Raw genomic sequence first — 15,473 nt, forward strand, 5'->3', positions numbered from 1 at the left:
GATGAATAGGTTCAAATTAAAATTATGCTGAATAGGATCTGATTCAAAAAGAAAAGCCATGATTCTTCTTTTCCATCAACTTGTATTTAGAACAGTATCCGTTTCTTTTAATTTCTGTAGGATCACTCCACACCCTTTTATCAGCAACAGAACTCCAACTGATCTTATGAATCAGGCCTGCATCTTATACTTCCAAATCTATAAAAATAACTAGGAAAATATTTTTTGGTAAATATTTACTGTATTTTCATTTGGAATAGGGCAATTAAAATCCATTGGCAAGGAACTGATTACTGTATCTTTAGTTATAAATAAGGATGGATTATATCCAATGTTTTGTGAACACACTTTTGCTTGCGCTATGGGACTTTTTCTTTCTCCTTTCCCATTGTAGCATGTTGAGCTCCATACATCTGTGAACACAACCTAAAACTCTGGAAGAGATTTTGAAGGCAGGTGGGAAATTGCAAATCCCTCCCCCCCTCCCTTTAATAGTTGTACTCCTAGCAGAAAAATGTCTACAATACTGCATGTAATATTTCTGCATTATGCTGTAAGTATGTTGAAAACTGAACCTTCATTTATCTTGCTGTCAGGTTCTAAACTCTTGACTAGAAGTATGATCTCTCAGTCCATGGATATGATTGGAATTTTGGTAATTTTCTCTGTAATATTGCTAGTTTGTAATTAGTTATTTCTAATCATAAACTTAGTTCCTATCTTAAAACATTTGAAAGGGATACTGTTGCAGAATCAATATTAGTATATTATTACCACAATCACAACTACCCAAATCTTTACCATAGCAGAAGATTTAATTTTAAGGCTTTTCCCACTGGCCATTAATCTTGCTGGAATACAGAATTATAATTATGCTGTGAAATGTTAAGAAATTTAATTACAGAGCATGCCATAATTTATTATTAGCACTTCTTCAAGCTGACAAGCTATAACTTACCTCATACTTCGACTTGCGTTGAACAGCACCATTATGAAACTTCTTGTTATCCTGAAATTGCAAAATGTCCGATTTTAAAAAAAAGTTGTGCAAAAGAAGATAACAAATAGCTCAGTTTACTGGTATATTAGCAATAAAAGGCAATTTTAACCTAAAATGGGTATGTTAAAATAGACTTAACATATTTAGAATTAGTGAACAGAAAATACAGTAGCTACCTGGTAACTAAAATTTCTAATAATTAATAACTTCAATACCAATATGGTTTGCCATATATTAACTTTCAAAATGCCTAGTAGGTCTTAAAAGTAGGAAACAACACATAATTATTCCATTGCACTTACAAGTTAAATATCTTGACATCATCATAGGAAGTTTCTTTATTGGCTTAACAGGAAGATGGAAATGTAACACAAAGCAACCATATATTTCAGTTTACTGGCTCTGACCTTTAGCATGTGAAACAGAGAACAGTATCAAATGTATCAAATGACAAGTTATGCAGGACTGCAAGTACACCATACATAGTCCCAAAGTTAGAAGCATGCTTTACCACAATCCTATTTAGGAGATACTTACCCATGAGCCTTGGCAATAATATACTGGGGAAGGCATATTATTCATAACAATTAACTAGTGGTATGTATCTTATGCTTGTACATCCTAGGGGGTGCAAAGACATGGGAAAGATCCAGGGAAAATGAGTAATGACCTTCTAAATAATAAATCTGAATGCTGGTCATACACTCAGGTTGGGCATAAGGCAGTCAACGCATGCCATTAGCCCTGCCCCCACCTTACAATCCTTAATAAATGAGGCCCCAAACCATGAGCACTCCTACTTTCTCAGTCTCATGCGATTTGTGCCCAGTTTTTTTTAGCAGTGTATTTAGTATTACTTATCAACATTTAGCTATATATTTGCTAATATTATTTACTATCAAGCTTCTCCTGGTGGATACTAGAAGAGAAGGGTCACAGGCCAGTCATTCAAGGATACAACATTTTGCTAACTTATGTTCAGTGCAAAACCTAGAAAAGCTGTAAAGAAGCAATCTAGCAATTGCAAAATGCAAGAAACAAGGTTAAATTCTTGGACCTCTTTCTTCTACAATGTGTATAATGGCCTTGGAGCCTCACATTTTTGGGAGAAGTTGAGGGTAACTATCACAGCATATATACATGAGGGTGACACTGCAATATTTTTGTGGGCTCCATTTGTTTTTTAGATTTTCGGAGATCAGCCAGCATAAGCTATATTAAAATAGATTTTCAAGACTTAACTGAGGATAAGTAAGTTCCCTGTTCAAACACACACACAAACACAAACACGCTACACACAGTGTAATCTTCGGTATACTAAGCAAAAACCAAGAAACTACCTTGTTATTTCTAAATTACCACTGATTTAGATGGTATGAAGCATTACTATTATTGTCATCATCAAGATTACATTATGTTTGACATCCACCATAACAACTTTCATTCATGAGGAATAATTTTGTTTTCTTATATTATGTTAGAAGACATCAACTCTCTGGAGAAAATGAAGGAAATATCACTTCCCAAAAAAGACTACCAAATCAGAACTGGTTATAAACTGAAAAGCCAACAATTGTATTTTCTCACCCTTGTATATTCCGTAGACTGCAAGTGACTGATATTGTTTTCTCCAGAGCTGTACTGAGTATTTTGAAGGCGCCTTTGAACTTCTTCTTCAATAAAGGTATTTATTCTAGAAATGTTAAACATCACAGTTTAACAGAAAGAATTAGTTAGAAAAGGACCTTTGGAAGACTGCTACTCTGGTAATCTAGAATACAGAACTAAAGAATCATTGCACTACTTATATTCATAAACCAGATATTGATCTCAACAGCTTTTGGTGTTTAGGGATAGGACACAATGATTGTAGTTTAATAACTAGCAGATTTATAGCATTAATATATTGTTACCTGCCTTGGATGGGCTATAAAACTCATGATGTCTCTAAAACTACAGCAAAAACTGCTTGCACTACATTTAAGTTTACTACAGTTATTAATGGTACTCAGCAAAAAAAATTGGTAACAGTCATTTAACCTTATTAAGTTAAAACATACAGTGAGAGCCATCAATACCAATCCCCCATTAAAATTCAAAAGGGGATTTACTACTGTATTTGTCATGAGTACTGATGGTGAGCAGGAGGGGGCTCCTATTCAGGGGGGAAAACGCATGCATAGTACTGAGGAGTTAAGCGGCCATTCAAAGAGACACAGATCAGACCGGCCTTGACTTTTGGGGTTTATCTGTCTGGGTTTTCCCACGCTTCTTCAGTTTGTTAGGATTTCCTGTCTAATGTAGCAGTAATAAACACTAGAGACCTACTCCTCGTCTCAGCGTGGTTCCTGGCTGTTAGGACGGTATTGTCTGCAACAGCAACAAGACCGCTGGCAGCACAGATTTCTAGTTCCCACTGTGAGATTTACTCATTTATAATAAAAAGAGACAGCATTATCTTCTAGTTGATGGAGAGGAGGAAGGGTTATATGATTTGCATGTGGATCATTTTTATAAAACAACCTCAAGTGGCTGAGGTGATGGAAAGATTCAGGAAAGATTTTAAACTCTTTATTTATTGAGGGATATTTCACATTCCCTTGATTATATGGGATTAAATCAAGGGTTCTCAAAGAGCAGGTTATGACCCTTTGGGGGGGGGCTGTGTGTAACATTGAGGCTGCAAATTTCTGAGTGGCCAGAATAGGGTTGAAAAGTGGGTGGACAGAGAACAATATTACCTGCAGAGCTCTAGCTCTGGGTCCTGGGGAAGGAAGGAAGGAAGGAGACAAATGGCAACAGGAGAGAGACACACAGCCTGGTTTCATTTGCCCTGGAGATTTTATTCAGCATAAAAATAAACATTGAGCCAGAGTCACCAACACATTAAACCCAAGCAAATAATGCATAGGGGTTGGGGGGTGTTGTCCTGTTGTGTGAATGTTGTCAAGGCACAAAATCAGTGCCTGTTAGGTCCAGGTGGCTACAAGCTTTGTAAGGTGGGTGGGTAGAGAGAGTCACAAAATTTCCCAAGTGTTGAAAAAATGATGATCAGAAAATTGTACAAGTCCCTGGGACCAATTTTAAATACTTTAGCTGAAAGCAAGTTCAAAACTTTATTTCGGAAACATTTCAAATTTTCAAAGCACAACAGCATGCCATATTACTTTGTTTATAACAATTCTAGCAGTATTATTAAAGACATATAATCTAAAAATACTTTACCAGTAAACTTACAGATCTATAACTAAGTAGAAAACTGGGTATACTTACCTGTCATCAACCAAAGGCATAAAATGAGTCTGAGATTTTGTAATATTAGAAGGGGAACTACTGTGAGACAGTCTCTCTTCTACAGCTCCAGGATACCCCTTTTCAACTCTATCACCTTCATATATCTTCTGTTTTAACTGCTGTATTTGTAAGTCCAAACTGTCAACAAAGTCCAACACATATTCTTTAAGATTCATCAACACAGTAGGGTTTCTCAAACCTAGCTGTGAAAATGGGGGGGTTGTGTAACAGCCCATACCACAAATAAGATGAGTTGGGTAGGAAAGGTGTCACCAGGCAAAAATAAGTTGCCTGTAAAATGCTTATACTCCCTTAAGTAGATCATTTTTTTACATTACTTCTAGTGTACTGCTTCAAAGCATCAATCTCCAAGTACCTCTTGGACTTACACTATCTCCAAGTATAAGCTGGCAGACACAAAACCAGAGTCAATACAATAATTAAATCATAATATTATCCCAGATGAGGACATTTCTTCAATACATAAATATATTAACAAAAAGAAGCTTAAATATCAAATAGTTATTTGTCAATGGGGAACTACATTTGGATGAGACTATATTAAACAAATCATTAGCAGCAACTTTCAAAGGAAATAACTTAGCTCATTAAAGGTAAGATCTATGATTCTTAGATCATTAGTAACACCTGCCTAACTCACTTTATTTTAGAAGTTCAATCATGATTTTAATCATTCTACAGGAACTGGCAAAAGTCAAAATATGGTATTAAATTACAGCAAATGAAAACACATTTTAAGCATTCCAACAGCTGAAGAATATGGATGCTTTTAAGTATATCTGAAAGTCTACTGTGAGTTGGTGCCTCATTGAAACCTACCATAAAACTGTACTGTTAAAATAAAAATCCTCGCTTAATGACTGTTCATTTAACAATAGTCCAAAGTTACAACAGCCTTAGAAAAAGTGCTTTATGACTTGTACTCACACTTACGACTGTCGCAAAATGTTGCACCACCCCCACAGTCACACGACTGCAATTCAGGCACTTGGCAACCGGCTCACATTTATGACCAGCTGCAGCATCCTGTAGTCACGTGATCAGGATTTGTGACCTTTTTTGCCAGTTTCTGGCAAAAAACGTCCATTGGGGAAGCTGGATTCACTTAATAAACATCGTAAAAATGATTGTAAAATCAGGTCCAGTCATGTGGTGACTCACTTAATGACCACACTGCTTAACAACCAGTTTTCTGGCCCCTATTGTGGTTGTTAAGTGAGGACTACCTGTATGCTGTCTCATATTTCCAACAGTCTAAAACAGAATAATTTGCACACATTGCTGTAGATGACATACACACAATCATCTGAAATTTGCACTAGAAAAAACAGTAAAGAATTTTTACTAATGCAAAACATTTTCCTAAATTTGGCTTCTTCAGCTCTATCAAGTTACCACAGGATATTTGCAAGAGTGTGCTTTCTACAGAAATGACTGTATTCATTATTCAGATATGAATATTCAACTTCAGAGATAAAGACAGGGTCACTAATTCTTTTCTGTAGAGCAGCTACATTTACATAAATCAATTTCCACATACGCCCTGGTCCACATTTCCTCAGAGTAGCCCAAATAAGAATAGATTGTATTCTATACCATAATGTTTCAGGGCTTTAGGTTTTTCCCTAAAGGGATGGAAAATACTCTTTAAAAGAATATAATGATTTTTGTGAACAAAACAGAAGCCAAGAAACTGAATTAAAACATGTTTAAGGGCAAAACTATACATGATCTTGGAAGTATTATTACATTTAACACGCTTGATTTTTAAATATAACTGGGGTGAGGGGATTTCTCTTCCTCGATGCAGTACTGTCCACGTTGTTTCTCTAAAACCTTCACTTACACAGGAAGCACTGCTGCATTGGCTTTATTGACCCAACAGCTTCCTGAGAAGGAAGGCGGCTCTGCAATTACAATAAAATCAGGATGCTCCCACTTGGTACGACAACACTAAAACTAACAATTTTCAATGAAACTATAGGGAATGTGGGTATGTGCCTGTGCATACATGCAGGGCAAAATCGATTCTTCTTACTTTTCTCGGTCTTGTTCCAGGGCTTTTTGCTGTGCCTCCACTGTCGCTTGCAAGCCTGCCTGTTCCCTACAGCTGCTGTTCAAAGTTGCAAGTTTCTGCTTTTGCTCCTCAATTTCTAGGGTCGAATGGCGCTGTAAAGCAGAGTGCCGCCTTTCCAACTTAGCAACGGCTTGCTCCAGCGCCTCCCGTTGCTGTTTTTGCCTAGATTCGAGAATTTCTTTCTCCTTTTTCCAAACTTTTTCTTCTTGACGAGCTATGTTGGCAGTGAATTCCAATGTTTCTTGAAGCTGCTGCAGCTCACTGGCACTAGCTCTGTATTGGGCAAGCTGCTCTTCTTTTTCTTCCATTTCTTTCTCTACCTCGTAAAGTGTATTGTCCAAGCTTTGCAGGCCTCTGTCTAAAACTTCAGAAGCTCTTTGTCTTTCTTCCGACAAAGCTGGTAAATGATTATTAGTGAGATATAGAAGCTGTCGTTCTTTATGGTGCAACCTGTATTCACACGATCTTATTTTGTTACATTCTTCAACAGCTAGTGCAGTATCTGGTGCATGGTTGTCAAGATTTAAATTCTCTGTGTGTGCCTGTTTTAAATGATCCAGATTTCCTTGTTCTTCAGTTACCTGTTTTTCTAGATGATTTCTCTCTTGAACCAAATCTCTCTCTAAACTAGTCAGCTGTTCTAGCTGTTTCCTCTTAAAATCCATAAAGTTACACTGTACTTTTTCTAACTCTTCGCAGTCCTCCTCTGCTTCAGATCTGGCTTCTTTGACCCGCAAGAGAGATTCTCTGAGGTCTTCCAGGTTCTTTTTCTCTTCTTCAACTCGTTGCAGATCCCCTCTTTTTAGCAGCTGTATCATGATTTGTTTGTCTCTAAGCTGTTCTTCTAGGTTTGCCACCAGCAAGGCCTGATCTCTTTCCTGAGCTTCCAACCTCCTTTTTTCCCCTTCTAATTTGAAATACTGTTGTTCTTTTTCCTTCTTCAGCTTTTCCAGTTCTCGAAAAATCTGCATTTTTTCTGCTTTTTCATTTTGATTAAGCTCTTGTAATCGCTGAAGTTCTTCGTTAACTCTACCAAAAATTTCTTCTTCTTGTTTCTTTTTCTGAAGCTCTATTTCTTGCTGTTCCCGTAATCTCTCTTCTTCAAATTTTTCTTTTTCTGCCAATAAATCTTTCATCCTGTTTTCTATATGAAAGCTTCTCCTCTTAAGATTCTCCTCCTGTTTTCGGATTTCCAGCTGAACTATTTCAGTTTCTTTACGTTGTGACTCTACTTCTTGTTGCATTCTTTCTAATTCAGCCTTGTTAGTTTTTTGTTTCTCCTCCATTTCTTCAATGAGCTTCCTAGAAGGTTTCAATGAAAGAGAGTTTATTTTTCTAAAGATATACCTAATAGCGGTTACCTAAAACTATAATATTCACTTATATTTGAAGAATTATATTACAGTGGAATTATTGAGAAACAACCCTTGATGATTGAAACATATTTTTATTTTAGAAAATACTCACCATTATACTTATGGCATATTTTAAAACCTTTAATATGTATGTTTGGAAAATACGCACAGGACACATGGAAGTTTGACAAACCCAAGGACTTAAATCCGGAATGTTTTACTCTACCAGCAGAAGAGTTCCTATGTAGAATTTAATTCAAAATGCTTCCGACGTTCTCTATACTGCCATCTCTTTCCATTCTTTTGATCCAAGTCTCCCTAAAGTAGAGCTCAAGTTCTGATGACCTTATGGACATCCCCATGCCTTCTTTGCAATAAAATTAAAATGATTTGCCAGTGCCTAATTCCACAACTTTCCAGTCTAGCCTACAGTACTGAGATTTTTTGGTGAGTTGCCAAATTTTTGGAGTATACACAAAATACACTCCTGATTTTAAAAAATTCCCTGGAAAGAAGGTGTCCCTACTCTGTGGAAGGCTTTTGCAGAATCAGTGGCATTTGCAGGAAGGATCAACATCTGCAAAGTTAGCAGGTATGGTATACAGTAGGTATGTATAAAAGAGGTGAGCTTGGATCACACTCTCATGGCTGCCACTGCAGATTTTGATCCCTTCTCCATGACTGAATATATCACAAGCTCATGTTTTTTAAATAAATATTGAACTTATTAATACATATGGGATACAAAATTATGGAAATGAAAGTTACATGTCCCTGAAGCAGTATTTTCTATAGATTTAGTCTCTGTCTTGTAATTATATTCTCTTAATTGATTTTCTACTGCGATCATTGGAAGTAACATTGCCCTAATGGAATTATGTTATCTTTATTCTTCAGAAGAGATAGTTAAAATTTTCTTATGCTCAAAGAGCAAAATATCAAATGCATTACAACTCAGCCAAATAAAAATAAAATGGTGGGAGGGAGTCCAGGAAATTAATAGAATTACACTCTCTCCAAAAATCAGGCAATGCTAATATTAACCCAAAGCCTACTCACAGCTACACACACAACTAGTTTATTTGGCCAATGACCAGCAAAAATTAAAAAAAAAAAATACAACACCAAAGCAAAATCAAATAGATGAGATAAATACTAGCCTAACAAAGATAAAATAATACATAAAAATGTGACATACACTGCTATAATGATACATTAATTACCTGTGCAAGCGTAAATCTAAAATATTACAAACTATGAAGTAAAATATATATCATCTAAAAACAAGATAGCTAGTATGTATTAAACCTAAAGTGATAAATAAAACAAAAGTGATTATTTCTGTAACCAGTTATGCCTTATTTTCATTGCAGCAACACAGAATTTGGGTACTGCACAGGTGATGAATAGTTTCAAATCTTCTAGAAGATGTTCACATAGAAATTGTCTGGTCTTCCTGGAAATTTACATATTAGAGGCAGAATACAAGCAGACCTGATATCCCTGTAGACTTTATAGTGTAGTAATACATGCAAAATTGTTTTGATCTCCTTGTCGCCACATGGGCAGGTATGCTGAGTTAATGGGGTTTTGGAGTATCTGCCTTGCAGCAGTGCGGATGGTAAGATGTTATGCCTGGCTTTGAAAAATGCTATTCAGCTTGGGGAAAGTTAGATTTTGTAGACATCTTGCTGGTTCCCAAGTGCCATTATTTATCCAATTTCTGCCATGTTGGGATAGCCTATTAACTTCAGTCTGAAATTTCATGTCCCTTATTCTTTGAGTGAGAGTTGTTTGGCTTGGTCCTAAAGAAATTAGGAATGGTACAGAAAGCCCCTATAATGTCAACTTCTGCTCTACAGCCTGTTTCCAAGGAGAAGAAAAATTGTCTATTAAAACTAAAGGGGTCAGTTCAACTGGGAAGAATTAGATTTTCAGCCAGTAGTTTATCCTCCTCCTCCAAGCCCTTACCTGGATTGAAGGCATTCCTGTCTCAAGCCTTAACTGGGTGTTTGCTGTTCCGTTGGGTGCAACAAGGATTGATCTCAAAAATTTTGTTTGTACTCTTTCTGTCCTAACAACATGACACTTTCTAGTGCATCCTTCTTCACATAAATTCCTACTTGTGCCCCATAACAGATTTGGGCCAGTGGTTTGGCCTCAAAAAGTTTTAATACTGCAGGGCTTAATTGTCCTCTGCTTATATAAAAGAAGCACTTAATAGCATTTGTAGATCTAAGAGCTAGCTGTACTACATGATTCTGGGGCATGTTCCAGGTGCCTTTACAGTGGAAAAACACCCCAAGGTATTTAAATGCAATAACCTGCTCTAATGTGTGCCCTTCTACTCTCCAGAATTGTTGGGTGGCTCTCTTAGCAAAACCAGAATTTTAGATTTATCACAATTAAGAACCAGGTGATTTTGTCTGCAGTACAAAAAAATATTGCTGCTATTGCTCTTTTCAACCCTTTAGGGGGTTATGAAATTATGGCGGCATCATAAGCGTAGAGTTGTATAGGGATTTTGTGCCCTGCTAGTTTAAGTGCGTGGAAATCCAGATTATGAAAAAGGCCCACCATTGAATTGATGTACAAATTCAAAAGAGAGGGGACAAGAATACATTCCTGTCTCACTCCTTTCTGAACACTTACTGTACCAGAGAGGGACCTTTGCGGATTGTACCTCACTCTTAAGGGCCATCCATTTCTGTATCAGAAAAAGGAGGCGCCTGTCAATAGTTGTTTTTTTTTAAATTTTTCCCAGAGGGCATTCCTGGAAACTGAGTCAAATTAACCTGACTGATTGAATCCCTTAAGGTGAACAAGGCTCCAGGTGTTGATCGTGTTTTGCCTGAAACAATTAAAAAGAATACCAGCTAGTGGGCGTCTCTGCTAGCATCCCTATTTACATTCATAGATCAGACTGGTTATGTTCCAAAAGATTGGGGGTTGGCAATAATAGTACCAATTTATAAAAAGGGCAATAAGAATGCAATTACAGGCCTATCGGCCTTTTGAGTGTTGTTAGCAAATTATACGCTAAACATTTAATTCACAAGCTACAAGACTGCATAGAGACAGAGGGCATAATCCAAGATAAGCAGGCAGGATTCAGAGAAGGGAGGTCAACAGCAGACCACATTCTGGTGCTCCACCATCTTGCACAAAAATGCATTCTCACAGCAATTAAAATCAAACAAAATTTGACGATCCTCCTGAATATTTCTATAGACTGTCTGCTAACAAAATTACAGTAGTGTCCTCACTGGACTAGCCTAAGCATGAGGTTAATGAGCGCACAAATACTATGTCTGATAGAAAGGACAGTGCAATAACCTATGCAAAACTGTCTCAATTGGAGACAGGAGACCAGGTAATCTTGTGGTGTTAGACTTCCTCTCTAAAACCATTGATGGTAAGGCACTAGGAGGCTATAGAAACCTGTTCCTATGATTATTACAGAGCTCAGATCAAATCAAATAGAATTTCAACATAAATGCCATTAGACCTCCCCAAAAGAAAACTGTTAAATTTGAAAGTTAATAATACAGAATGAAATCTGCTTTTTTTCAATTCCTAAACTTTGTCATTAAAATATTCAGAAAAAAAAAACCCTCTGCCACTTACCCGCATTATAGCTTCACAAAGAAATATTAATATAAGTTACCTTTTACTTTCTAATTTTTCTAGTTCTTCTCTTTGTTGTCTCTCAAATTCTAATCTGTTGTTTAAAGAAAGAAAGAGCAAGATTAATTTTCTGAAAGGGAATTTTCATGAATTATTGGGACTGCCATTTTATAATTTAATATGCTCAACAAAATGAGTTTTAACAATCTAATTTGTAACCATGTTAGAGCAACATTAAACATGAGAGATGAATGATCAGCACTGGTTCTACTTATTAGGTCCATGCAAGTAAAGCAGTCAATATAAAAAAATTAGTTTTTTTTCTACCTTAGAAAGACCGGTCCTTTTATAGGGAAAAGGCTGCCAGAAGATGTGGAGAGAAATAAAGTAATCAATTAAACAAAGAGAAAAACAGCAATAACTTAGTTACAAAACAGAACTGTTTTATGAACAGATCTATACATATAGGTGGATAAAAAGGAAATGAGTACGAAAGGCATTATTAATAAAAGTATTACTAGCTATTATATTTGGAAACACATCCCACAAGATTAAAGTTTCCCAACTTTGGGGAGCAATTTTCCAGGGGAACTTGCAATCAACAAACAGGTTAAGATACAATTTATATTTTATTGGACGTTTAGTACACACAAAACGGATTTTCCCTGTAACAGTCAGGAAGAGGTATATGCAACTGATACTACTTCTTCTACTTCCAATGTAATTGTGTTGTACGTCTTCACTTGATTAGATGTCAACTCAATTGGAGCTTTGATAGAATTTTGAATCAATGGAGAAAAAAAAATACACACACACACACAAAGAGGGCAGGAAATAATTTATGCTTTTCAAAAACTTTATAGATATATAATCATTTCATTACATTTTAAATTATATTATTCATAGCATGGTTTACTTGTGAAAACATGAATATTTAAAAGTGAAAATATACTTCATTCAGATAACAAATATGTAGTTGTTAGTTGAATATTTTAAAATATGCTTAATTTTTACTTCTAATATGCTCAAGCCACCGGAGGGTTTTCCATTTTTTACACTGGATAGTGCCTTGAGAGTGAACTGAGTGTATCCAGAGAGAGAGAGAGGTATCATCCATGGCCCATGTTTCCTGGAGCAACAAAATATCAGAGGAGCTAATATATTCCAGAAAAGAGGCATCCGTGTTCTTCACTTTCCAGCCAGCTATGTTCCAAGAAAGAATGGAGACTAAGCCATTACCATAGGAGAGTCAGTTGGCGTCTAATACTTCCACTAATGACCTGGTTAGTTCCATATGATTTTCGACTGCAGCAGATAAAGGTGTTGCAAAAGATTGCTTTGCAGGAACAGAGACCTGGGAGAGACATCAGCTCACAGATGGAACCGGCTCAGTTGGTGCAGAGCTTGATGCACTTTGAGATCGTGTAATATTCACTACAAAAATTAACACCTCTCTGTGTTGGAGCCATGTACCAGTATGGCCCTAGCCTATTTGTTTCAACTTAAGCCACACAATATGTTATCCATCAATATATATCTTCCCCCATTACAAAGACATAATGAAGTCAATAGCATTTGGGATCTTCTCGGTAACTATATCTCTAGTCTGCTTTGCCAGTACCCAGATACATTAGCAATTATTGCTGCTGATTTCAACGCTCGTATTGGGGAGTAAGATGCTTTTTTACAAGCTCATTTTAACTGGTCTCTCCCCACAAATGAAGTAGTCTGCCCTTTACAGGCTTGACAATCTAAGGATAAACACTGTGACATGGCAGGCTTCCAACAGGCCCAGCTTATAGATCAGACTATCTATATAGCATGAAGTTGGTCATACTAAATGGCTCCGCTAGAGGAGACTTAAATGGGGAACTAACCTTCTGGAGCTCCAAAGGAGCAAATGTGGTTGATTACTTTATGGTTCCACATACTTATGCTCATCTAATAACCTATTTCTATGTAGGAAATCACCTGGATAATGACCATTTCCGATTAATCTGCTGTCTGAATCCTAAAGTGACTATTAAGTTCCTAGCTGTAGCTCACTGTTCCCCAGGGCCACAACAAAAAGACTCATTTGGAATAAATATTCAATAATATTTATTGAATATTTAATACAATAAGCAAACTATATGCAAAGTATCTTTATTTAAAACTGTTGGATTGGGTCTAAAGTGAAAATAATCTTGTTGAGGAACAGGCAGGCTTTAGAGGGGACCATTCAACCTTAGACCACTGTCTGGTCTTGCACCATTTAGCTGAAAAATACACTTCAACACCCAAAGGCACCCTTTTTGCAGCTTTTGTGGATTTCAAATCAACCTTTGATCTGATTTCAAGGGAGAGGCTATGGCAAAAATTTCAGGGATCCTCAATGGATAAAAGATTGCTCCTTCTTATCCAGACTCTTTATTCTAACACCTCATTGAGAGTCAGAAGTTCCCTCTGGGGGCACCTTTCTGGAGCTGTATATTCTAGCCCTCTTACTTTTTAATATGTACATCAATTCAATAATTCAGGCTCTCTCATTTTCTAATTATCACTCTCCAGTGTTAGCTGATCGTGCAATTCTAGCCTCACTGTATGCAGACAATGTAGTAATTTTGTCTGTCTCCCTGCTGAGAATGAAAAGGGCATTGAGGGCATTGGCTTCCTTTTGCCTAAAAGAAGAACTTGTAGTAAATTATCAAAAAACTAAAGTGCTAGTGTTTGCACGACACAACAGTAGGTTACACAAATGGCAAATTAATGGGACCCCAATACAGCAGGTACATACTTGTAAATATCTTGGGGTGCAATTCCAGGCTTTCTTATTTTGGAGTGCACATTTCTCTTATCAGGCAAGTACAGGCCAACATAGCTCCTTGGCTGTCTTGAGATTTTTCCATTCAAAGGGAGCACATTTTATTCCTGCAGCTTGCAAGGCTTAGCTTTCTTGCTTAAGGCTATTTTTCATCTTCTTTGTCGTGTTCAGGTCTGGACTTTCGCAAAGTTTAATACCCTGGAAATTGTCCAGTCCATGTTTACAAGAGCTATCCTCACACTTCCAAGATGCATCAAGAATGCTGCCTTATGGTTAAAAACAGGTTTGGTTTCCAGGGATGGCAGAATCTGGTACTATCTTATACATTTCTGGTTAAAATTAATTTTTTTCCTTGTGGGTCTGGCTCCACTGGTTCTCAGAGACCATTTTAAATCAACCTGGCCAACAAACACTAATAGCAAACTCCAGGTCTCAGGACTCTCTTTGGGAAGTCTCTGTCCATTAGGCTTGAAAATGCCAGGAGTCATCTTAAACATCGTGTCTGGGATATTGATTTTTCAAACCAGTTTAAGCCTAGTATCTACCCTACAGTTTATGGATTCTTCTCAAAAGTGCATAGCCATCATCTTACCTCTCTTCAATTCTAATTCTGAAATTTTGTCAGGCTTTCACCTCGGCCAGGTTGGATGCACTTCCCCCTGCAGTTCTGTGGGGGCGGTATAAAAACATCCCTTTTCAGCAGTCCTTATGTCCATGTGGTGGATTCTGGCACTGCTGCTAGTTCTCAGGAAGAGGAGAGGCATTCCAGAGAGGTAAGAGGATTCACAGTCCGAAAAGTGTTTGTTGGAAAGCTAAGAGGTTCAGGGTCACCCCACCCTAGAGTCTCTCAGGTTATTTGTGCTTAGGTCAGTTAGAGTAGCTTTAGTTTGGCAAGATTCTGTCTATATGGTGAGAACAATGAAGAACTATAGTTAGAGATATCAGCTCAGCGTGGTTCTTGGCCTGGTTCCTGACAGTCCATGTGGAGATGGCTCTGTGGTATCACTAACCAAATGCTCCTTTGCTGCTCTCTCTATAGGTAATCAAGGCAGATGTTTATTTATCCCATTTTAAAGAACTACCCCGGTAGAGAGCACAATGCCTGTCTGTCACAGCTTCTTCTGACCAGGACCCTGACATAACCTTCCAGGTTGCTCAATTTTGTGCTATCATTTGTTGTATCCATTCTATCTGTAGTTCAGCACAAATTTGGTGATTGCCACTGGTATTTGTACTACAGTTACCATAATAATGTATTTTATGTAATTTTATTGCATTTTATGTCTTTTTTAAGTT

At 37.1% G+C, this 15,473-nt stretch overlaps 1 protein-coding gene across 6 annotated transcripts in view; it reads right to left on the minus strand.

The window, feature by feature from the left end:
- The window catches only part of KIF16B (kinesin family member 16B), a 165,065-nt gene that overhangs the window by 63,628 nt on the left and 85,964 nt on the right, over positions 1–15,473 (minus strand). For 3 of the 6 annotated variants that reach the window (XM_063316451.1, XM_063316428.1, XM_063316442.1), the window contains 6 exons: positions 11,702–11,734; positions 11,415–11,468; positions 6,354–7,694; positions 4,274–4,432; positions 2,588–2,693; positions 959–1,009 (listed from right to left, as the gene is read on the minus strand). In XM_063316451.1, the coding sequence (XP_063172521.1) occupies positions 959–1,009; positions 2,588–2,693; positions 4,274–4,432; positions 6,354–7,694; positions 11,415–11,468; positions 11,702–11,734 (1,744 nt within the window). Of the gene's footprint in view, positions 1–348; positions 435–958; positions 1,010–2,587; positions 2,694–4,273; positions 4,433–6,353; positions 7,695–11,414; positions 11,469–11,701; positions 11,735–15,473 lie in introns of all 6 variants that reach the window. The other 3 variants (XM_063316465.1, XM_063316435.1, XM_063316459.1) reach the window with 2 other exon arrangements.

Source organism: Candoia aspera, chromosome 1 (assembly GCF_035149785.1).
Source record: "Candoia aspera isolate rCanAsp1 chromosome 1, rCanAsp1.hap2, whole genome shotgun sequence".
Taxonomy (NCBI): Eukaryota; Metazoa; Chordata; class Lepidosauria; order Squamata; family Boidae; genus Candoia; species Candoia aspera.